This window comes from Ctenopharyngodon idella, chromosome 8 (genome assembly GCF_019924925.1).
Source record: "Ctenopharyngodon idella isolate HZGC_01 chromosome 8, HZGC01, whole genome shotgun sequence".
Lineage (NCBI taxonomy): Eukaryota > Metazoa > Chordata > Actinopteri > Cypriniformes > Xenocyprididae > Ctenopharyngodon > Ctenopharyngodon idella.
Window position 1 is genome coordinate 6,484,320 of NC_067227.1, and position 25,405 is coordinate 6,509,724.

The window sequence follows — 25,405 nt, forward strand, 5'->3', positions numbered from 1 at the left end:
ACATACTGTTGTACTCATGTTGATTTGATTGCTTCTACTATTCTCATTTGTAAGTCGCTTTGGAGAAAAGCGTCTGCTAAAAGACTAAATGTAAATGTAAATGTGAAGGGACTGTAGCAGGCAGCCCAGATGCATGGCAGTGAGACGCAGTGTCTCGTTCCCTGTTCTCAGGGAACTTTTCAGGGGGACATAAGTCAACCCCTAGAGCCACCAGAGGAGGCCGAACTAGTCCAATCCAAGACCTAGCCAGGCCAACAACCTGTCTGTAAAAACAGAGTCTCTTACACAATCTTCCTCAAAGAGGAAAGCCCAATGAGAGGGACTGCAGAAAGGCAGAAACCAATTCACTGCAGACAAGAGACAGGCATCCCAGGGAGTAGAACTCAGCATATCGCTTCTTGACCCTCAATGAGGGGAGTGACCTACTCAACCTTGGATCTACAGAGTGAGTCTGGAGCACTCTGGAGGCTGGGTACTCTACCTAAGCCAAAGGAGAAACAGGAGCTGGTATATAGAAGGAGATTTAGAGAAAGCTCCTAAGCCTATAGACTGAACTCAGAGAGTAAGGGAGTATCAACAGCCTAATACTGATCCTTCAGGGAGGTCTCACAAGAGTCCTTCTACCTTCCGACCAGTCTTCGGGAGCATAGTCCTAAACGACCCTCAACACGAGGGGAGTACTAAGCTCGACCGGGATGAGTAAAACCAAGCTCTAATGCAAAAGAGCTGTTGAGCAAAAACAGCACCAAAAACGGTGAAGGTTCCAGAAAAGCCTGAAGTACCTGATATAAAACAGCTCAAACGAGATGGGACAGTTTAGATAGGGAGCTAAACTTAACTCTACCTAGATAAAAACTCAAGGAGGCCCAGGGATGACGAGGAGGCCTCATGAAGGGCCTGCTACTTCCAAAATACAGCCACGGGCCCGGGGCTAATGCTTGAGCTCAAAGGGAGCGAACTCCTCTCACCATACAGAGGGGGAGAATATGGTGCGCTTAACCCGCACCAGCATTGGTGTTAAGTATGCATGGCACATAGAGCTCTGGGAGTAAAATGATTTTAGAGAGACCCAAGAGGATCTCAGAAAACTCTAAGCAGCTAGCTCCGGAGGAACAGTGGCCTCAACAGGGAGGAATCCAAGGAGGTCGACAACTCTACCCCATAACTTGATGAAATCAAGGAGCTACTCGCAGTGAGAAAACTACCACACTCTCAAAACGAGAGGAAACCTAACAACTCTCTGGATGACCACAGGGAGGCTACCTAAAAATAGCCTACCACATATGGCTATGCTTAAATGCCTAACACCTCCAGGGAATGACATACTCAGCACATTGTTAAACTCCTTAATAGCAACGGAGTAAAAGCTCAACCTGAACAAAAATGAGGAGGCCGCGGGTCCTGCTACTCGCATTGTTAGCCTAATGCAAAAGGTGAGCCCCCGGCCAGAGACAGCCCTCACAAGAGGGGAGGCAAACATGAGCCGAGACACTAGCTGGAGAGGCTGTAACAAAAGTAGCCTACATCGGCTGTTGTGTTATTCAGAAACAGGGCTTAATGTCTGCCTAGGGCCGGGAATACGGACAGCCCAAAGAGGAGGACCGACCCCCATAATCATGACCTTGCTGAGGCTCAGTGGAGGCTCAAATCCAGACAGCACACTAAACAAAGCTGGATGCCCAACCACTATATAAATAAACAACAGCTAGCGCTCAGCGGGCTAGCAGTCTGAGCCTGCCAACTCTCGGTTGAGAAGAGGCTTAGCAATAAAAAGAAACCAAGGTGGCCAAAAGAAATGGCCAACACTAAAAAGGTACCTCTGTCTGGAGCTCTGGGGAGCAGAGGCCCTAACAAAATGTAACAAAGAGGGGGCCAACACACTCAAGAATGTCAAGACGGCCATAAAATAGGCCGACGCTAAGACAAACACTACGGCCAACAGAGTGGTGGTACAAAAAAGCCACTACCCAAAAAACAGGTAGCCAAGAAAGCCATTACTAAAGGTCATGAAGGACTGGAGCTCAAGGGAGCGGACATTCAGATAAAAAACGCATCACTCAGCCTAAGGAAGGGACCACTGGAGGCCTGAAGGTGGCCTACACCAACAACGTGAACTTTACTGAAGGTGAATAGAGACTTCAGAAGTGAGAGGCAGCTATTTTGTAAAATGGCTTGCCATACTGCATAAAATTCATTCTAAAATAACCCACTATAAAGCTTCAAAATTAACTCTCAGTAGAGAGGAAACAAATAGTAAGGGTGTCAAGATCAACCTTTCATAAAAAAGAGACCCAGGGCCCAGAAAGAAGCCCCAAAATAACGAAATTACAAAATAAAAGTCCCCTATAGCCTTTCGCAGGGAGCTGAGGTCACTTCAGAATAAAATATCTCCCTTAGCAGGAAAGTGACCTGCTAAGCTTTTACCGAATGTAAAAATGGCCTGCCATACTCTAGCAGTCTGAAAGGCTGCGCTTACTACCAAGCTCTGAGCCGGACCCTCAGAAGGGGTTCCAGATAAGGAACACACTCATCATTAGGCCCAGGCTTCAGGCCTGATGTCAGAGCGCGTGCAGGTAAAGGAAGGGTACGGGGGAAGAAAAAGAAGAGGAGAGGGTGATGGAAAACCCTCAAAGGGAAAACCCACTCAGCGGCGCTCAGCGTGCTTGCTTTGTATTGCTTCCCTTAAGTCCTGCTTCTTTTTTCTAGCACCACGCCTTCTCTGAGACCCGCTCCTCAGAGGAGGAGAGGCGACGCTAGACCTCTGTGGTGCGGCGCAGTTCGGCTACCGCATCAGGGGAAAGACCATGGCCCTGGTCCAAGTCTTTCAACAGGTCTGCTTGGTATGCTTGAAGCACTGCCATGGTATGCAGTGCAGCACCAGCCTGACCTGCAGCCGCGTATGCCCTGCCATTTAAGTGCGAAGTAGTCTTAAGTGGCTTAGTAGGCAGGGCCGGAGCCCTAAGAGTTGATGCCCCACCACCAACGAGATAGTTCGCAAACGTCTCGTCAATAGGGGCATCGCCACATACCCATGCTTACATATCCCTTCAACATTGGCATAATTTGCATGCACATATCGATGAATACGGGCAGAATATGGGTTTTTCCATGCCTTCTCGATCTCAGAATGGAGCTCACAGGAGCTGGAGGAGTATGGCCGGAAAGATAGCGTTCGTCCAATCTCTCACGAACAGCCTCTTCCCGGGCATGCACCCATGATAGTTTTAATCTATCTGAAGCACGCTCCAGATCGCAACAGACAAAACAGTCACTGAAGACGAAAAAAGGATGATATGTTCTCTAGGCGTCCCTTGTATACTTTCTGGTCGTGCTAGTATTACGTCATAGGCTGTCGCCGGCCAATAGTAATGGCGTGATTCAACTATTGCTTCAGACACGCGGGGGCGTACCCCATAAGCGTTCTAGGAATGCTCGAAAGGGAACTTACTTAACTTCCATGTGACATGAACACTTTACATCAATGAACAGTCTGAACGGTCCTTGTTTTATAGACTGTCTGAAACAACAGCCTTGAACAGTCTATGTGAGTGTTCGACTATACACTGAACTTGGTACCATTTAGCGTAATGTGAGGTTAAGGCTGTTGTTGACATGAGTTACTTTTCATTTCAAAGATCATTGTGTTTAACATGCAGCATGGGTTTCTTAGTGCTGGAACAACACATTTTGCATAGTGATTTCACTTTCTGCACACTATGCATTCTTTCTCTTTAGAAATTGTGGTGCAGTGCGTTGACAGCAGCCACTGTGTTTTGTTCAATTCTTACTGTTTGTTGTTCAGAGATTTCTAGTGTTTTGCTAGATCCTCTAAAGTCAAGTCTGGTTCTCTTGCTTTTCTGCACAGCCTGGACGAAGTGCAGGTTTGTACCAACTGTGCCCTTTATTTCATGATCAGCATCGGGAAACTCGCAGTCTTTTCCAAGCATTTTGATTGGGTGTAGCCTTATTACAGAATAAATGAAATGCTTATACATTACAAGAATGTGCCATAAGGGACTTGAAGAAGACCATTCACAAAGTTCAGAAGTGGTGGCTGGTATGAGACACTTGCTGCACACAGCGGTAAGCTAGATTGATTAGAATATAATATTAATAAAAGCTGGATGACTTGTTGCTAAATGGCATGCAATTTATTTTAAATTAAATTAAAATCTTTCATGTATAAATCTCAATTTCAAAAAATTGACCCTTATGACTGGTTTTGTGGTGCAGGGTCACATATATTATTATATTATATTATATTATATTATATTTATTATGAAGTTGTGTAAGCCATGTAACACAAGTTCATTCATTCAACAATATTCATGCGCCAAAAATCAGAACACAAGCAGTCACATGGGACGCCTTTGAAACACATAATAACACCAGGTGAAAATGGCCAGTGCATTTTAGCTGAGCACTTGTAATGGGATCACAAACAATGCATCTTACAACCAGGTAGAAACAGGCTTCTCTCTCGCACGTTCGATTTCCGGGATATTGTTTATAATTTGCAGGCGTCATGGAACCACTATCAATATGCGGGAGACTCCCTGACCTTTCGGCAGAGAGGGAATTTCTGAGAATGAGCATTTCTATTAATTCTTCAAGAAATTATGTGATCTGAGGGATCAGAGCAATAGAGGGAGCTCAAGGACAGAAAATAGGAATTATAAGTTATATGAGTTAACCGGAGCATTTGCGGATGCATAAGTCGGGTATCAACAACGGCACAGGGAAGAGACAGATGAAACATGAAACCAAATAAATACACGATTATAATCATAGGGGTGAATTCAGTTTGATTGGGACACTTTTTCTCAGTCATCTCAATGGCAAAAAGTGTCCCAGTCAATTTGAATTCACCCTATATGCTTTGTCTAAGTTCTTCAAGCAGTCTATGGTATTTTCCATAAGTAGCATAATTAGTTTTGAGCATCGCATATAAATATATTACTGCCTCATACGGTGATCAGAATCCACATCTGATCGCAATCGGAAGTTATTTTCACACACTCGCTGGTGTTTGAATATAAGTTTTGAGCTGAAAAGTATTTTAAATGTCAAGGTTAGCTATGATATGAAATGAATGGGAAAGCATGGGAAATGAGCAGCGGTGTTGACCCTTTCCTCACTCTGATAAACTCCGCCTTTGTTTATGACCACTCCTCAAACCCCAGTTGGCCCTCTTTGGCCCAAGGTATTCAGTGGGCCAAAAACCCCTGGTCATTGGCCAGATCAATGGAACAGTGGAAACGCAACTGGCCCTGACATGCACTAGCACGTTCGCTTTTGACCCGACAGTGGAAACGCAGCTATGGTAGCTCTGCCAGGACTCGAAGTGCTACCCACTGAGCCACATGTTGCCCAAAATGAAGTGTTGTAACCTTTTTGTTGTTGTTGTTGCTTTGTGTTTTTTGTTTGTTTTTTGCAAGCAATATATTTCATTATATTACAGTAGAGTACTTAGTAATTAAGTTTGAAGAATGGATGGATGAATACAATTTTTTTTAATGTGCCATTGTTACAAGTGTAATGACACAAAGAAGTACTAAGCAATATTAATTAACATCATGTATGTCTATATGGTTAGGGTTTGTTTTACTTAGTTGCTTGTTATTATTCATAATTACTATAGTAAGTACATGTAACATGAATAAGAAGCACTGTAAAATAGTTACTGTACTGTATCATCTACCATCAGGAATAGTCTTAACTACTGAAACAAACCAGCCAAAACTTGGTCCCTTGGTGACAAGCCACATCTAAAAAAAAAAAACTTTTTCTTATACCATCTTATACACTCAAATGTTTGTAAATGTCTAACAACTGGATGTTTCTGTTCTCTCCTACAGCAAACACTAAAGGAAATAAGCGCTCCAGGACCAGAACTGACTCCTACACGGCAGGACAGTCTGTTGGTGAGTCTTGAACCTATTCTAATTACCATAATAGGTTAAACTCCCCTATGGCAGTGTTTCTCAACTGGTGGATCGCGACCCAAAAGTGGGTTGCGGAGTGCCTGAGAAAAATGTGTTGTCCCAATTCAGTATCTGCGGTCAGATGATATGTTGTCAGGCTATATGTCAGTATCATTATTCTAACATTATTTTCGTAGCTTGTTACGAAATAAAAAGTCTCTCACCTCAGAAAACTGAACTTTCCTGTCCTGTCTGTCAGACGTTATACTGTGCTCATTGCGTGCACTCTTCAATTGCATGCGCAAATGCTGCGGCGCACACTGTTTATCACTTCATATATAAAGCGAAGAGAAACTACGAGCAAACAACGTTACGTTGTCAATTAGTAAGTCATGAAATAAAAGTAAAGTACCAATAAATCATGTAACTGGTACGTCATGTGTTAGCTGGGAAGGATTTGCATGCAGGTATGATGTTCATTCTATTCATCAGGAGCAGTTTCCATGTTTCATTAACGGTTCATGTTAGCATTGTGTATTTACCATGGCAAGTTTTGTTTCTGTAACCCCAAAATGGCACTTTATTTTCACTTTGTATTATTGTGTACATTTTTATTACTGTCTGTGGTGGCCAACATACCAATTTTATTGCATTAATAAAATGTAGTTTGGGACTGGGGCTATTTTATATCCTTACGTTATACTGTTTATTCATCAGTATTAGTCATGTTTGTACAATTTATGTGTAATTTAAATAAAGTGTGACAGTACTCATTGGTCCACATGCAGTTTCTGCCCTTCACCAATCTAGAGACTAATTCCTAGGGTTGGCCAGTGACTGCCATTAAAATTCCTCAGGACCTCAGCAGCAATGGGTGAAACAAAGAGAGACCACAATGACCCATCCAAAACCATTCATAACTATGTTTGGAAACCTTGAAACTGATGTAATCTACACACATTAATTTTATACTTATTCAGAAAAATAAGTATTCTCAGTGACAGCTATTTGTATTGCAACATCTTACACAAATTCAGCTGTTAATGTACAAATGAATGAATGCATGACAGTTTAATCTTTTTCCATCATGTTTGGTGTCTATTTGTTTAGAATATTGCCAAAGGTATTCTGGTGGTGGTTTGGAAAGTGAGAAATGCATTGGTAAACTTTAAAGACTTCCATCTTTGTGCTTTATGCAAATGAGTTCCACAGGGGAAAGAAGGGTGGGCCACAGTGTGTGTGTGTGTGTGTGTGTGTGTGTGTGTGTGTGTGTGTGTGTGTGTGTGTGTGTGTCCCCTCTGATGCCAGCAGCCAATCACAGCACTGGAATGGAGAAGCGCCAAATTGCAATCTCCTCCTCATCGGAAAGGGATAAATGTACCCTTTCAGCAGACACTCAGAGTCTCCCCTCGAGAGAGAGAGACAAACAGATCAACATGTTCTGGGTCTTATCTCTGTAAGGAATGAGACATTAACAGATATACCAAGTTCTGAGTCTCAGGCCTGTGAAGGTGAGACTGTAACAGATACACTGTAACATTCTGAGCCTCTGGTTCATCAAGAGAGACAACAACAGATCCCATGATCTGAGTCTACAGCTTGTGAGGCAGCGACAGATACGACCATGTTCTGAGCCTCCAGCCTGTGAGGAAAGAGACATTAACAAACACTACGTTCAGAGTTTTCGCAACAAGGTTAAGCTCAGGAGAACAAACCTTCACTTCAAGGTACCTTCGCCTGCGTGTTCCAGATTGTTAAGGATCTTCTGCACCTATGCCAGGGCCTCATCTGTGTGTTCTAGATTTTAGGACCCTTTGGTGCTCCAGTGGATCAGCATCCTACAGAGCTTCGTGTTCAAGGCTGTTGAAACAGATTCTGGCTCCTCTCCCAGCACAACCAGTGGAAGACGTCACCGTCATAGGCTCAAACCACGTGGAACATAAATATCACTTAACCAAACCTCTTTCCAGAGACCTTGGCATTGTTGTATATTATCAGTATATGATTTTCTAATTCACATTAGATGTAATATAGCTGATATTAGTTAATAACAAATAATCTTTTGTTTATTTGTTTGGTGCATAATAAGGTTCTCCACCTTATTATTTTCAGAGAAACAGTTTATCTTTCCTTAAGATAACATAACTCTTCCATAGCCACACCCAGCTTAATTACTTGTATTTTATGTATCTTATGCACTTTATTCCTTTATCATTCATGGTATTCATTTAGTAGTTGTGTTAATTATTCTTGTTTATCTTTTGTTAATAAAATGTATTTTATTATATTTGTGTGTCTTCCTTGTGCTGATAATACAGAAGAGGCTCTACAAGTCAGCAATCTCACCAATCTTTCAAATAAATCAGCTGACCACTTTACATTAATTTTAAATGAATGAAAGCCCCTGTTGGGAGTGTTTTCATTTTTCCAAAGTAAAAGACCTAGACTGGTGCCCTGAACTAGGAGAAGGGGAAAGTGGTCATCTGATGTACTCATAACCACACCTTAAGTGACGTGTGGTCCAAAAATCACAACGTCAGTGGTGACGTGAGTACCAATCACTATTTTACCTGGCTTCCTTGGATAAGCGAAAGTAAAATCACTACAATATAATTCCTAAAAAAGTGGGTCGTGACTTAATGAGCATGGGAAAATGTAGGCCCCATGGTCAAACCAGTTGAGAACCACTGCCCTATGGTATACCTTTACAAGCACAGTTTTCTTTCATGTGTCTTATTTCTTTCTGAAATAGGAAGTTGGAGCATATGGAAAAGTAGCCTTTAATTTACATCACAGCAGTGAATGATTTGCTACTAGATTGATGAACTAGTCTTTTTTTTTTTTTTTTTTCCCTCAACTTTATGAGCACAGTAGTATATAGATGATCTCAAGCTAAAGTCTCATTCATCCAGAGATTACAGAATATTTACTGAGTTTTTGTTCCGGCAACTGTTCTGGCATTGCATGGTTTTGTTCACACTGCCAGTGCTTTCTCATATACAATGCTTTCATTCACAAACGACTACCAAACAGTCCCATAAAGACTAATTGATGTTATGATGTGGCATCTAATGTACTCATCCAGAATTTCCATCAAAACTAATGCATGTTCTTGGTAATAGATTTAATTTTGTGGTCTCTTTTTGGTATGTTTCATGTAGAAGCCATGGAGGGTATTGACCTGGGAGAAACAACCCACAAAAAGCCTGGAACTACAGTACCTGAGTCAATTCACTCCTTCAGTAAGTCCTTCAAGACTTTACTTCACTCCTTAAAGTTATGCTGCTTTTAGTCCTCCATGATAGTTCCAATTTACAAACTCAGAAGTCATGATTATGATCTAAAGTGATTTTGGTCTGAATGGTGTGAGGACCCTATTGAAATTGTTCTGTTTATAATTTTCTAATTATGGAAACTGAAGAACTTTGCAAAACTATTTTTTTTCCTGTGTAATACTATATACATAAACGTGACTTGACTTGTTTTGAGTGCCGTATTGCAGAGCCAGTGCAAACATGCTTTCTCAGCTGCACTTTTCTCATCATTCTTGTGTTTGTTGGGTAAACAGCACAAATTTACATATTCAGAATCAGAATGAGCTTTATTCGTCAAGTGTGCACAAACACACAAGGAATATGTTGTTTTACAGGAGCTCTGGGTACATACATACATACATACATAGATATATACATATATGACACGAATAGAAAGAACATTTAAAACCTATTATGCAAAATCCGCTTTTACATGGTGTTTGGACATTAATCCCCATTAAACCAAAGCAGTCTCATTAGACAAGTCATTTTGATTCTCTTAGCAGTGTGATGTCACACTGCTCAGGCCCGCCCACGGCCACTGACTGACAGTCCTGCATTACCACAGTTTCCGCCCTCAGTGAGTTGTACGCTGTCCACCATTTTCTCCATGCTCAAGCAGCTGTAGTGACAACAATGTCTGATAAGTAATTGAGATTTTTTGTTGTTGGATGAAAGAGTGAACATAAGTCAACATTTACTCCTGACATCTGAGTCGCTGAACGCGGTTGGATTAGTTTTATTTTTGAAGGGAATGCGCCACAGATCTAATATACATATACGATTTCTGTAACGTTACCTGCTGTTTACATTCACAGACATAACTGACTGTTTATGTAAACTGTGTGTTTTTTACAACCTTGAGTGTATTTAACAGTTTAAACACAACAAAAAATGTGATAGAAAAATTACTCACGAGACTTGACGGCTGACAGCCAGATGTCTGTGTGTGCATGTCCTCTTCAGATAAGTGCGCTCACAAAAGGATCCATTAGAAGTTTAAACTGATATAGATTTAAAATGCGTGGAAATAATAAACTTTAATTAATGATGAAAGAAGAACTATGCTATCCGTGAGAGTGATCGCAATATATATAATCAAAACCAAGCAGATGTCTTGTTAGTATTTGCCAGAGAATCCGATTGAGGCAGGAACTTTGTATTTAAAGGCACATGCACGAAAACGGCCTGTTCTTGACTGTAGTCAGAAATGGGTATTTACAACATGGATTTATATATGATCTGTTAGGTATTTTAAGCTGAAACTTCACAGACACATTCTGTGGACACCCGTGACTTAAGGCTCGTTTCCACCGTGCGGTACGGTTCAGTACAGTACAGTACGGTACACAATTTTTGCCGGTTCCATTGTCAGAAGTTGTGAATTGTACCCTAATTCCGAACTGTACTGTACCACTATTTTGGGACCCTTTCATTGGAGTACCTAGCACAATAGTACCAATAGTACTGGTACCAAAAAAAGAGCTGCTGTGCAGCCAAACAATGTACCAGTTATCAATGTAAAGCTGCTTTGACACAATCTACATTGTAAAAAGCGCTATATAAATAAAGGTGACTTGACTTGACTTGACCAAAAGGGTGGAGCTACACTCACTGCAGAATGTTGATTGGTTAATCTCCACATGGCGCAGTTGACTGCTGCTCGCGAAAACGAGCTGTGATACACTACCAGTCAAAAGTTTGGAAACGGTAAGATTTTTATTGTTTTTAAAAAGTTTAGTCTGCTTACCTTTAATTAAAAATACAGTAATATTGTGAAATATTATTACAATTTAAAATAACTGTTTTCTGTTTGAATATATTTTATAAAGTAATTTATAAAATCTTACCGTTTCCAAACTTTTGACTGGTAGTGTACATCCACTCCATAACATGTGAAAATCTATGGTTATAGCACCACTTAGCAGTCAAAAGCAGAAATTAATTTGATTAAATGAATTAAATGAATGCCCGCAGCGACAAAAAATGCATTCTGGTTGATTACAATCTGTAGATAATGATCTGATGATGTCATCGCTCTGCTGCAGAATTTTAACAGCATCAACATCGATTCCATGTGACAATATTAGATCTGAAGTATGATTATTACAATGAGTGGGCCCAGCCTATAACTATAACTCATTATAAATGTTATGTATGTTTCATTCATACTGGAAGCCGGAGGGCGCCCTAAAGTCCAAATATGCCTAACAGAAGTAAAATAACATGCCGTTCAAGGATATCCTTAATACAACTATCACTGTAGCTGAATAAAAAGAAGACAGAAACACTGACTCATTAAATATGAAGACAATAAACACAATCTTCGAGAGTATATGGTTTATCTGTTCTTCAAGCCATCTCGGATATTTTCATAAGAATAATGTACAGTATCTCACAAAAGTCACATTTCAGCAACCATTTTATTATATGTTCTCAAGGGACAATACTATAGAAATGAAAATCGGATATACTTTAGAGTAGACAATGTGCAGCTTGTATAGCAGTACAGATTTACTGTCCTCTGAAAATAACTCAACATACAGCCATTATTGTCTAAATAACTGGCAACAAAAGTGAGTACACCCTAAGTGGACATGTCAAAACTGTGTCCAAAGTGTCAATATTTTGTGTGAGCACCATTGTTAGACACATGGCGGTTCTCCACTTTCCGCTTGAGGATGCCCCACAGGTGCTCAATAGGGTTCAGGTCTGGAGACATACTTGGCCACTCCATCACCTTCACCTTCCTCAGCAAGGCAGTTGTCATCTTGGCGATGTGTTGGGGGTCATTATCATGCCGTTCGGCCCAGTTTCTGAAGGGAGGGCATCATGTTCTGCTTCAGAATGTCACAGTACATGTTGGAATCCATGTTTCCCTCAATGAAGCGCAGCTCCCCAGTACCTGCAGCCCCAGACCATGAAGCTACCACCACCATGCTTGACTGTAGGCAAGACACAATTTTCTTGGTACTCCTCACCAGGGCGTCACCACACATGCTGGACACCATCTGGGCCAAACAAATTTATCTTAGTCTCATCAGACCACAGGACATGGTTCCAGTAATTCATGCTCTTGGACAGGTTGTCTTCAGCAAACTGTTTGCGGGCTTTCTTGTGAGCCAGCTTCAGAAGAGGCTTCCTTCTGGGACGACGGCCATACAAACCAACTTGTTGCGGTGTGCGGCGTATGGTCTGAGCACTGACAAGCTGACCTTCCGCTTCTGCAACCTCTAAAGAAATGCTGGCAGCACTCATGCATCTGTTTTTTGAAGCCAGCTTCTGCACCTAACGCACAGCACAAGGTCTCAACTTCCGTGATTCAACTTCTTTGGCCTGTTCCGAGTGGAACCCGTCTTGGAAAACCTCTCTCTATGACCCTGGCCACTGTGCTGTAACTCAGTTTCATGGTGTCACCGATCTTCTTATAGCCTAGGCCATCTTTGTGGAGAGCAACAATTCTAATTCTCAAATCCTCAGAGAGTTCTTTGCCATGAGGTGCCATGTTGAACATCCAGTGATCAGTATGAGAGAATTGTACTCAAAGCACCAAATTTAACTGCTCTAATACAAGATCCACACATTTGTATGGTCCTGTCAAGCGTCCTGGTTAAACGTACATACAACTGTTATCACTTAGGGTGTACTCACTTTTGTTGCCAGCTATTTTGACAATAATGGCTGTATGTTGAGTTATTTTCAGAGGACAGTAAATCTATACTGCTATACAAGCAGCACATTGACTACTCTAAAATATATCCAAGTTTCATTTCTATAGTATTATCCCTTGAGAAGAGATACTAAAATGGTTGCTGAAATGTGAGGAGTGTACTTACTTTTGTGAGATACAGTATATTTATAATGCTACTGTAATCGGCATTGCATTAATTTATATAGAATACTTCAAAATAATATATTGTCTGCCTCATTCTGTGATAAGAAGCCACTTCAGATCCCAAATGAAAATTATTTATTGCACATCGTAAGTGACTCAAACTCACAGCGCTTACAGTGACCATTTACTCTATGAAACATTATGAACACGTTAACATGTTACAGTTTATGTAACAATATCATGTTAACTAATGTAAGTGGGAATAAATGACTTGCCTCCGCTGGATATCAATCACGTTCTTCTTCTTAGGTAAATTTAAACTCGATAAAAAGCAGAGGAATCATGATGAAGTTGATGCTTTGTTTTGAAGTGATGGGGGCGTTTACAGGTTAGCGTGCCTTGCACGTGGATGATTTGCATGTCAAAGGCTGCGCTGCACGTGGGTATGGTCACATTACAGATAATGAAGCCAGGCAGAGAAGATTGTACCTCTCCTTGGTTTCATACGGATTACATAAACAGAGAATATTTGTTTTCAGTATGACTTACTACATTTAAAAGTAGACACTTCAAGCTTTCTAAAGATATATCTCTCATGTCTGTGTGATAAATATTAGCTGAGTTTCAGTTCATTATTCAAACGTGTTTCAGAAAGTTTCTCGCAGAGACAGCTGAAAGCACACCATTTATTTTCTTTATTTTACAAAAACACAAGGTTTTGTTTTTAATGTGAGTGTACACAAATAAAAGCAGACCCTTTATATTTTATAATGATGTCTTACACCAGGGGTGTCCAAACTTGGTCCTGGAGGGCCACTGTCCTGCAGAGTAAACAGAGTGAACACACTTTTTTGAAGTGTGTTGCAGCCATCAAAATCCAAATTTGTTTATATTTACAAAATAAAATTAATGTGGCCATTGAAAACATTGGAAATCTTTTCTTTTTACTTTTCTCAGTTAAATAAAGAGAAATAATGCACAGATTCTTGATTTTATTACATTTTACAAAATGTCCCAACTTTTCTGGAATTGGGGTTCTAATAATGCACACCTGTTTAATGTGTAATAATCTAAAATACGAGATAGTACTGTATAAAGTCAAATATAAGCACATAGGCTGATTTACTGATAAATGCCACCATCTTGTGGGTGTTTTGAGAATTGCGCGCAGGATCGCCATTACAGCGCATCTGAGGGGAGACTAGACAACTGCGTGCATATGTAAACAGGTATCCGCGGGGCATTAAAAGTCATTAAATGGATTTTGCGAAAATTAAGGCCTTAAATGGCAATAAAAAGCATTAAATTTTATTCCTACAGGCATTACATTTTTTAGATTTGAAGAAAAATAATACTACCAGTTTATTTTGAATATAGCCTTCATAATTAATAACTGATTTGCTGTCGCAAAATATGTACATTGGTGTGATAGACACGCGGAACCAGTTTGGTAATTGCCTCCGGCTGGTGCAAAATTGCCGTAACGCCGTTTTTGATAGCGGTTTACCGGCTTGGACCTGGAGACCGAAGGCTGCATCAGTGTTGCCAACTTAGCGATTTTTTTTCCAAGAAATCGCATTGTGACAAATATAGTGACTTGTTGAAACCTTATCTATCTTCCGAGACCCCCGGTACTGCCGCACGAGCGTGAGATCTTGTTTTCCTGCCACAGGCGCACATCTCTCTGCGTCTGTTCTGTTCAGTGAGTGACTGAGAGGATCAGCGCATTCAGTTGAGGATGTCGGAGAACAAATAAAGTACATACTATTGCTTCTAACCTGAGTGATTATTTTACATGTACAGCCAAAATCACAGCAAATGTCTTTATCTTATGTGTATGGTGATTTTGTCAGACAACGTCTCGATTACAAATCAGGATTAATGTCAGAGCTCGACATAGTTAGTCCGGGATAAGTGGATTTTTTGAAGGAGCAAGTGAAAGAGAATTTTACTTGCCCGGTCGGACAAGGAGCCTGATTAAATTGTCAATTAAAAAAAAAAAAAAACTTGGGAATCACCAAAACGCAAGAGTGACAGATTTGATTACCCATAGTGGATAATAATAGGCTATATAATGGACTGATGGTTACAAGGTTGCTCGCGCAGCCTTGTTTTCATTAGCCTACTGAATGATTCAGCATTTTGAACGAATCAGTTGAGTCAAGCATCCCAATGTGCATAGGCCTACTATCCGTCCTATATTGAATATTACTAATGTCACATACTATTTAGGATGGATAGAATGCACATTGAGACGCAGGCACTGCCTCATTCTTGAATGAATCAACCATTGGAATGAATCGTTTGAATGAATGACTCAATGACTCACTTATTAAGATGGTTACTTGCCGCCACCTACTGGTGGTTTAATTTTTAAAAGTATCACTTTCCCCCCAACATTTCTTATTTGAATTTTCAAAAATTGAAAAAAAAAATTTATTGTAAATGATTTAGTTTGATTGGTAACAGCCCTTAGTGTCTTATTCTAATTGAATTTATTGAACAAATTTAAGAATTTTAAAAGATGAATAGTACATTTTACATGAATTTTTACATGAATCGTACATTTTTACAGGAAATTGCCCCTTGTAAAGGTAAAAAAAAAAAAAAAATGCCCTCAGTGTAAATATCACAAATATGCAGATTTATGCATGTCAAAGCTGGAATATTCTGAAAGGATATTGCTTCAGAATAAATTTATATTTACACCAAAAAATAAAAATAAAAATCCTATTTTTTCCAGACAAGCAGCTGTTTTACTCAGACAAGTGAATGACCGATTTACTTGTCTGAAGGACAGGCACATGACGAGGCTTAATGTTGAGCCCTGTATGTAGTCTTAATGGGCCGCATTTCAGTCATCATTTCATATTGTCTGACAATTGCCATATGACGTCATCTATTGACATTTAGCGACATATATATATGTCGCTAAATGTCAATAGATGACGTCATATGGCAATTACAATATTCATTATGTCATTAAGTTGCATTCGCATTCTCCCAAGTGTCAGCCCTTTACATTTGTTTGCCTCTCTGCTGCTACCTCTTTGTGCTCACATAATGTATTTTAATATAGCCAAATTCCCAATAAAATTGTTTCATCTATATATTTTTCTGTTTTGAAAAATATATAGATGAAACAATATATATATATATATATATATATATATATATATATATATATATATAGTAGCGAAACTGTACAGGTATTTAATTTATGGGTGAAATATATAAATATAATAAATCATAAAGCTTTATGATTAATTATAATACATATACCGACCCAAGAGGGAATTATACATATATTGTGAATTAATTACAACGAATTATAATCAATTACATATATGATTAGTTCTGGTTTCATAATAATTTAGAGAAACTATTAGTTTGTCCAGCAAACCGTTAGCTCCTCATAGCCGATTATAAATGGAAGGTTTTTCTCTGGCCACGAGAAAGACTTCCTATTCTAGCATCAATGCGTAAAGCAAGGATACTGGATCGAAACGTTAAAGTGACCTGGGTTTGTTGAATGAGCAAAAAAACAATCGAGCATGAATATAATGTATTTAATATATGAAATTACGGATACAGAGACTATACTACTAAACATACACAAATAATACACATATATAGAAAGCGAAAATAAAGTCAAGAAAACAGAGGTGATCAAAGGAATGGCAACTTACGAACAGTTAAAACCTTTGAGAGCCAGCAAGGAAACTCAGCTTACACATCGAGCTTAAAACGCTTTGAAAAGAATGGTTCTATACTTGCATAGGTTCAGGTGCTGTGGTCGTTTCGTGTTTCTGCAGGAGTTTCGGTTTGTGCGGCTGGAGCGATTGGTCCTTTTCCGAGAAAGGGTTCTTCGGCGGGATTTTCAAACAAGGGTTTAACTTAAGAGTAAGATAACCGGAAAATAAAGAAAAAGAGTCCGTCTCCTAGACGATGAAGAGTGAAGGCTTCGGGCGACGGATGAAGAGGGTTTGACAAAGAAAAACTTGTTGCCAAAAAGATGGTCGTCCCGAAGAGCGGGGGGGGCATGATGGAAGCGTGGTCGCCGAGACGTCCGGGAGAGACGTGCGTGAAATGGCGAGGGACAATCGAGAGACGCGTGTCATTGTGTTTTAAGGACAACAGACCAGAACGCCTCCTTGGGTACATCAGCCAATGACGATTTTGGCGGGCAAACTTTTTCTTTGTCTCCATTTATGACCTAATTTGCATGGTTTATGAAGTGTCAGATCTGAGTACATTTTCTTCAAAGTACCATTAAAAATAGAAGAATGCATTTTACAGTCATGTGACATACATTTTCAATTAGAGCATAACGAAAGCTTTACAATGAGACCAAACTTGTCAGATGGCAAAGACATAAAAGGGGAGTTTATACTTGAGTTTTATCGTTTAGAAGAAAACTAATACAACTACAGTCATAGCTAAGCTTATATACTAGGGATAAATACATGCACCTTTAAATACAGCGACGGGTGCACTTTGGCACGGTCATATTTGGAGGATAAATGTACATTCACAATCTCCATGCGTGTTTGTGAGTGTCTGTATGTGTGTGTGTATTGGGGTTGTGGCCGGTGTCTGTGACCACATAACCCTTAGCCCCACCAGGGTGACTCTTTGAAGTCCCTGGAGCTGGTGAGAGTATGTTCTGTTTTTCTTTACTGGGGTAACAAAGGTGCCAATGGGGCAATTGGTCCCGGACTTGCCGGAGCCGATTCGTGATTTACACGCACAGTTCAGGAGGCTAAAAGCATTCTGAAGATTCTAAAGTTGACGGGCAGATCCGATTTTGAACAGACGCTACAATATATATAATATATATGGCATTAAAGTAAAAAAAAATTGGCATTAAAAAGCATTAAATTAGATTTGATGAAACCTGTAGAAACCCTGGTAAAGTATACTTAACTTGCTTTGCTGTAATTAGTAAACTTTATTTAACATAACATCCATTAATGCACAAATTAGATGTGTTACATAAATGCCTGAAATGTAGCTAGTTTATGCAGCTTGTCTACAAGCTCACGGAGTCATGTACAGTGGGTACGGAAAGTATTCAGACCCCCTTAAATTTTTCACTCTTTGTTATATTGCAGCCATTTGCTAAAATCATTTAAGTTCATTTTTTTTTCCTCATTAATGTACACACAGCACCCCATATTGACAGAAAAACACAGAATTGTTGACATTTTTGCAGATTTATTAAAAAAGAAAAACTGAAATATCACATGGTCCTAAGTATTCAGACCCTTTGCTGTGACACTCATATATTTAACTCAGGTGCTGTCTATTTCTTCTGATCATCCTTGAGATGGTTCTACACCTTCATTTGAGTCCAGCTGTGTTTGATTATACTGATTGGACTTGATTAGGAAAGCCTCACACCTGTCTATATAAGACCTTACAGCTCACAGTGCATGTCAGAGCAAATGAGAATCATGAGGTCAAAGGAACTGCCTGAAGAGCTCAGAGACAGAATTGTGGCAAGGCACAGATCTGGCCAAGGTTACAAAAACATTTCTGCTGCACTTAAGTTTCCTAAGAGCACAGTGGCCTCCATAATCCATAAATGGAAGACGTTTGGGACGACCAGAACCCTTCCTAGAGCTGGCCGTCCGGCCAAACTGAGCTATCGGGGGAGAAGAGCCTTGGTGAGAGAGGTAAAGAAGAACCCAAAGATCACTGTGGCTGAGCTCCAGAGATGCAGTCGGGAGATGGGAGAAAGTTGTAGAAAGTCAACCATCACTGCAGCCCTCCACCAGTCGGGGCTTTATGGCAGAGTGGCCCGACGGAAGCCTCTCCTCAGTGCAAGACACATGAAAGCCCGCATGGAGTTTGCTAAGATGGTGAGAAATAAGATTCTCTGGTCTGATGAGACCAAGATAGAATTTTTTGGCCTTAATTCTAAGCGGTATGTGTGGAGAAAACCAGGCACTGCTCATCACCTGTCCAATACAGTCCCAACAGTGAAGCATGGTGGTGGCAGCATCATGCTGTGGGGGTGTTTTTCAGCTGCAGGGACAGGACGACTGGTTGCAATCGAGGGAAAGATGAATGCGGCCAAGTACAGGGATATCCTGGATGAAAACCTTCTCCAGAGTGCTCAGGACCTCAGACTGGGCCGAAGGTTTACCTTCCAACAAGACAATGACCCTAAGCACACAGCTAAAATAATGAAGGAGTGGCTTCACAACAACTCCGTGACTGTTCTTGAATGGCCCAGCCAGAGCCCTGACTTAAACCCAATTGAGCATCTCTGGAGAGACCTAAAAATGGCTGTCCACCAACGTTTACCATCCAACCTGACAGAACTGGAGAGGATCTGCAAGGAGGAATGGCAGAGGATCCCCAAATCCAGGTGTGAAAAACTTGTTGCATCTTTCCCAAAAAGACTCATGGCTGTATTAGATCAAAAGGGTGCTTCTACTAAATACTGAGCAAAGGGTCTGAATACTTAGGATCATGTGATATTTCAGTTTTTCTTTTTTAATAAATCTGCAAAAATGTCAACAATTCTGTGTTTTTCTGTCAATATGGGGTGCTGTGTGTACATTAATGAGGAAAAAAAATGAACTTAAATGATTTTAGCAAATGGCTGCAATATAACAAAGAGTGAAAAATTGAAGGGGGTCTGACTTTCCGTACCCACTGTAAGTCTGTACCAATAAAGACGTAACTTTGCATGAATTAAATAATACAGCCATGAATGAGCACATGTTGGAAATAAAAGTGCTGAATTTAATTCTCTCTCTGTTGTCTATGCTCATCATTAGTCTCGTGAAGTTGCCTGCATTTTCTGTTCACTCAGCGAGTTGATGTAAGCTACAGGAAATGCTCCAGCACGGCCATGGAACTTTTAATAAGATTCACTTGTTTAAAACACGGTTATATAGTAAATGTTTAAATAATTACGATTAACTTGCTAATAAAAGTAAACACTACTCTATGGAAATTATTTATTATCTCCGCGAGCGATCGCAGTTTGAGTATAGTTCTGTGTAAATGCATAGATAAACAGCGCTTTGTCGGCAGATATTTCATAATCTAGAATGACAAAAACATTATTAATAATTCTGATATAACATACCAGTTGAGAAATGCAATAAAATACGATGTTTTGTTTGTTATATTCCAATATTCCAGAGAATATTATTCAGTTATTTAACATTATCCAGCGAATTATTCTTCACTCTTTAGCCTATTAAACAGCTTAAATCTACTAAAACTGTAGTTTAAAATGAAGTATTACATTTCTGCAAAGGTGATATGACTCCTGTCTTTAATTTATTTGCTCCATTTGAAGACATTAGACATTCTACATTTATTTTGCATATTGTTAAAATTAGTGTTGCTGCTGATGCTTTTTATAAATAAAATTATTTTTGTAATATGAAGATTAAAATTAACAATACAACAACGAAGCAGGCTTATGGGGCAGAATGCTGAAAGACTGTTTTCTACACTATAACCTAGTTCTGCTCAACTGAGCTACATTAAAATAACAATGCTATTTTTTCAGGTGGTTTAGATTGTTTTATTTTTTAATTGGTTAGAATTACTTTTATGTGCTTTATTTATTTGACTTTTTTTTTTTGCTTTATTGAAAATTTTATTTTTTAAACAAAAACAGTTCAGTAACAGTGCACTTGTTATTTTTTGCACTTTCAGACCCTCTATTTGTTGGTGTATAAATAAGATTTGTTTTGTTTTCTATGCAAGAAGGGAGTGATTGTTATAAATAAAATGGTTTGTTCAGTTCAGTGGTGTTGTAATCGGGTCAAAAACAGAAGTATAACAGTAAATAAATATCGGTTCTGCATATCGGTTATCGGGCACATAAACACAAATTATCGGTATCAGTTCTAAAAAATCAATATCGGTCAATCACTAATGATAATATGCTTGCTCGTCAAGCACAACTAATAATACTTTTGAATTGGAATAGTAGACAAGTAAGTTGGCTTCTCAAGCCAATAATATAGTCTTAAAAGTTTTAAATGAATCTGCTTACTCTGTATATTACTGGATTCATACAAAGAATCAGGTTTCAGGCCATGTGTTTGTCCTTGACATTGTAGCATCATTTTTTATTCCTTCAGTTGGAGATGGCCTTGTGCAGCCTGAAGCCTTGAACAAGAAAGCCATCCAAATTATCAACAGGGTGCGGGACAAGCTAACTGGTGAGCAAATCTTTGGCCTTCAGTCACAGACCACAGAGGACTAAACACACTTTTCTAAGTGACTTCATTCACAATTCTAGCACTGTCATACGGTACATTATCAAACATCAGTAGCTAGTAAACAAATATTAACGGATTTATGTTAATGTTTTTTACTCCTTTTAGGACGAGACTTTTCCCATGATGAGACCCTGGACGTACCTACTCAAGTGGAGCTGCTCATCAAACAAGCTACTTCGCATGAAAATCTGTGCCAGTGTTACATTGGATGGTATGTGTTTAAGAGAGAGAATATTTACAGAGATATTTAAATGTATGCTTTTTTCAACATAATTCAAAAAGTGACATTTTATCCTGTGGTATATGTAGTGTTCTATGCTTAAAGTCTTTTTTCTCTCTTCTCTTTAGGTGCCCTTTTTGGTAGAGCTTCATATTGCTACTGCTTTCCTTTTCTGTATTTTGCCCTTAAATTCACTTAGGAGAGTGATGCAAGCACAGACTTTGAAAATTGACATTGATTTGAAAAAATGTGAGCATTTCTTTACTAGTACAATTTTGAAAAGTGAAGCAGTCACTTTTCTAAGCAAACCCCTGAAAAATCTGAAGAATTAATCTTGGATGAGGTTGTGTTATATGGCTATAACATTGTCAGTGCTTCATGTTACTTGAAATGATTTGTACAAGCTGTACAAGGTCAAATATCACCAAAAATAAATAAATAAATAAAGAATTAAAGAAAAATAAGAGATATCATTCATATAGAAAATGAAACCTATTTTATCTTCATGACAGTTAAATGTTCTTTACAATAGAAATGTGTACGTCATCCCGAATATTAAATGATGACAATACAATCTTACATTACTCAGTGTCTTCTCCATTGGCAATGTCAGTGTTCCAGTAGCAATAGTTATATGTTTGCTATAAACAAAATGTTTTTTCACTTCTATTCTACGTTGATTTAAAAATAACTGACCGTTTTTTCCATTAGTTAAATTGTTTTCGTCCAATGCAAAACAAAGTCCAATTATCAGTGACTGAATAATCTTAAGAGAAACAGCAAGAGCTGTGTCATCGTTATAATTAACAGGGCCTTGTAAAAAACATTATGGGTGATCCCCCTCTCCCAAGAGAAGACTATACTATAGTACTGTACTATATTACCTTAGCAGGCCCACCCTCCCAGTTTTCTCTTACCGATGGTAGCACCTTCTGGGATTGAAGCAACAGTCATACTTCTTGTTAACCATGCAAGCTGTATAGCATCACTTGTGATTTTTAATTAGGGGTTCATGCATGTATTGTTGTGACAAACCTAAATAATAAGTCACAGTATTATACTCCAACTGCCTAAACTGCAGGGCACCCACGTTAGATGCCCCGTCTGTTTTTTTTTTTTTTGTTTTTTTTTGTTGTTTGTTTGTTTGTTTTCACGCTTTAGCACTCTTTCTTGTTTTATTTATTTTGCTTACAAATATAATAGCATTTTCTTTTGTGGTACATCAGTAAAAAAAAAAAAAAAAAAACATAGGGAACTTGTGGTTGCTTCCAATATGGTATGATTTGAATTTGTCCATGACTATGATAAATTACTTTAAGGTTATAGCACCAATTAAATGCTCAGCACACTGTAATGCAGTTTGTGACAGTCACAAAATATATTTATATATTTTATTATTATTACTATTATTATTATTTCATACTTTTGCTATTTCGAGACATTATGATTACTTGCGATTATCTGAGTGACAAGTCTCCTGGTGATAGTGGCTGCTGCTGTTAGGAAGAGAATAGAGAAATGAGATGTAGAAGGCGGCAGGGAACGTCGTCATCCTTGTTTACCTGGATTAAGTGTTTTAGTTTCATCATCATGAAAAGGTCAAAGCCATCAGGGGCTCAGTATCGTAAAAAGAAAAAAAGGATGAGAAAAAGAAAGCAAAATATACAGGTATGTTACTAATTGGTTAATTCTGTTCTACCACAAGCTAGTCGCTCCATCATCACGAGCAAAACATGGCACTGCATATTAACACGGGATGGATTTACCACACATCATGCTCATTTCAGCAGCGGAATATTATAGCATAGTAAAGTTGAATAAAAAAATCATTATCAGAGATGGGTGCATAAAAAATAAAGTTTTTCGGGGGATCAGTTTTGGATAGCTCAAACTACTGTCCAGGTAAGTTATGAGGCTCATAAGGAATGATCACATTTTGCTTAAATATTATAATTGATGCCTTTCTTTGCCATTACACTCACATGGATTACATGTTAGGGCAACAAATTAAAGCCCGACCAATGGTTTTTTTGTTATCAGCAACTCTTGTCAAGTTAGGCATGCTAAATGGCTAGCTAACTTCAACATAAGCTAACTCTAGTTTAAAATTTAAGTTTTTAGTATGAATAGGTTAGCCTTAAGGTTCTGAATAAGCTGGTGTGTTCCAAAACAATGACGAAATTCGCATTTAGGAGATATAAGCATTCAAAACTTAGTCTCTCACTTCTGTCAGGACCACTATCGCCAAATATGATTGGTAATGCAGAGTTTGTATTGGCGGTATGGTTCTGTTCTGGGCAAGAACTCCCTGCACATCCATGCAGCCTAGCATGGATAAGAGCAGGGAGAGCAGCAATAACCCCCCTAGGGTAAACAGAACAGAACCAATATATGCAGATATAATTAATGTCAATAATTTAACATACACATATTTCAAGAATTAGTCTGATTCAGGGGAATCATAAGGCCAATCCTGACTGAAGAGAGGAGGAGCTGGGGGTGGAGGAGGGTAATTAGCTCCTGAGAATGCAATAGCTGCTGATAATACTGAAGAGCTTATATATGGATGCTGTTATAGGCGTCGTATTCCTATAGGTAGACGTGAGTCACCTGGGAGTCAGCTGATGCGAGCTTGACTCACGTGACCTGCCAGAACTGACGCTAACACTGGATTTCTGTCAGGACCACTATCGTCAAATATGATTGATAATGCATAGAGTTTGTATTGGCGGTATGGTTCTGTTCTGGGCAGGAACTCCCTGCGCATCCATGCAGCCTAGCATGGATAAGAGCAGGGAGAGCAGCAATAACAAACCATATGCTGATATCCCCCAACACAAACTGACTGCGAAAATCTGAATGCCATGTTCCTTAAAATGCAGTTGCCTGAATGAGCCCAGGCCACAAGCATGTTACCAGTACCTGAAAGCTTAAGCAACATCATGTTGCCAACAATACTGGAAGACTTAAGCAATGAGCATGTTGCCCTTACCCAGATGACCTAAACGAGTATGGTGCCAATACCCGCATAAGGCATAGCAACAAGCATGATGCCAAAATACTAGAACAACAAACATATCCCATGAATGAGATGCCATCTGGAATCTGAAGTGAAGATTAGTTATCAAAATGAATCGACACTGCTAGCTTAAGGTTTGTATCTGCAGTCCAAGTTCAAGTTCTGATAAATGTTACTACCACCTGCTGGTATGACAGTTAATCCTCTCATGCAGGTGCAAATGTGCTTGTTGGCTGTAGTCTTGTGGTAAACCTTTATCTGTGTGAGTTGTCTTAATCTTTAGTCAGAATGTGAAGGTGGATTCTCTTCTAGAATGGTGTCCTTCTCTGCTGCATCACTTGTTCACTTGGGCAAAACATCTTTACAGCTCCCCTGCAACAGACAAACTGCTGTGAGCTTGAGATAAAAGATGGAGATTTCTTCTTTACTTGGAAATACGTCACTATACTGAAGTAATGTCAGTGACAACCTCCAGTTAATGCAGATTTAGCAACAACAATCAATAACAGCTGGATGGTTTAATGCAACAATCGTGATGCTTATAACTAGAGTTACTTAGCCGCGAATATGAGAATTGCTTAAAATTCCCAAATCACTAGAACAAGTTATGTATTGTTGACGTGCACTTACATAAATCCCAAATATTTCCACTGTTTAGTCGAGAGAAATCCACCATTTAACTGGTGAAAAAATGGTCCATATCATTGCGTTGCCTGTCAATTATGTCATATCCTTGTTATACTTGGTTGTCGGTTACTCCTGTAAAAACCCAGATTTATATATATATATATATAATATAAAAATGGGGGAAGCTTACCCCCCTAGCGGCAGCAAA

General features: G+C 39.2%; 1 protein-coding gene across 2 annotated transcripts in view; it reads left to right on the forward strand.

Annotated features, from left to right (window-relative positions):
* Positions 1 to 22,015, forward strand: part of mtor (mechanistic target of rapamycin kinase) — a 272,554-nt gene extending 250,539 nt beyond the window's left edge. For both annotated transcript variants that reach the window (XM_051903439.1, XM_051903440.1), the window contains 5 exons: positions 5,859 to 5,924; positions 9,086 to 9,166; positions 21,191 to 21,271; positions 21,437 to 21,542; positions 21,680 to 22,015. In XM_051903439.1, the coding sequence (XP_051759399.1) occupies positions 5,859 to 5,924; positions 9,086 to 9,166; positions 21,191 to 21,271; positions 21,437 to 21,542; positions 21,680 to 21,695 (350 nt within the window). In that variant the 3' untranslated portion in view covers positions 21,696 to 22,015. The remainder of the gene's footprint in view (positions 1 to 5,858; positions 5,925 to 9,085; positions 9,167 to 21,190; positions 21,272 to 21,436; positions 21,543 to 21,679) is intronic.
* Positions 22,016 to 25,405: the final 3,390 nt, after the last annotated feature.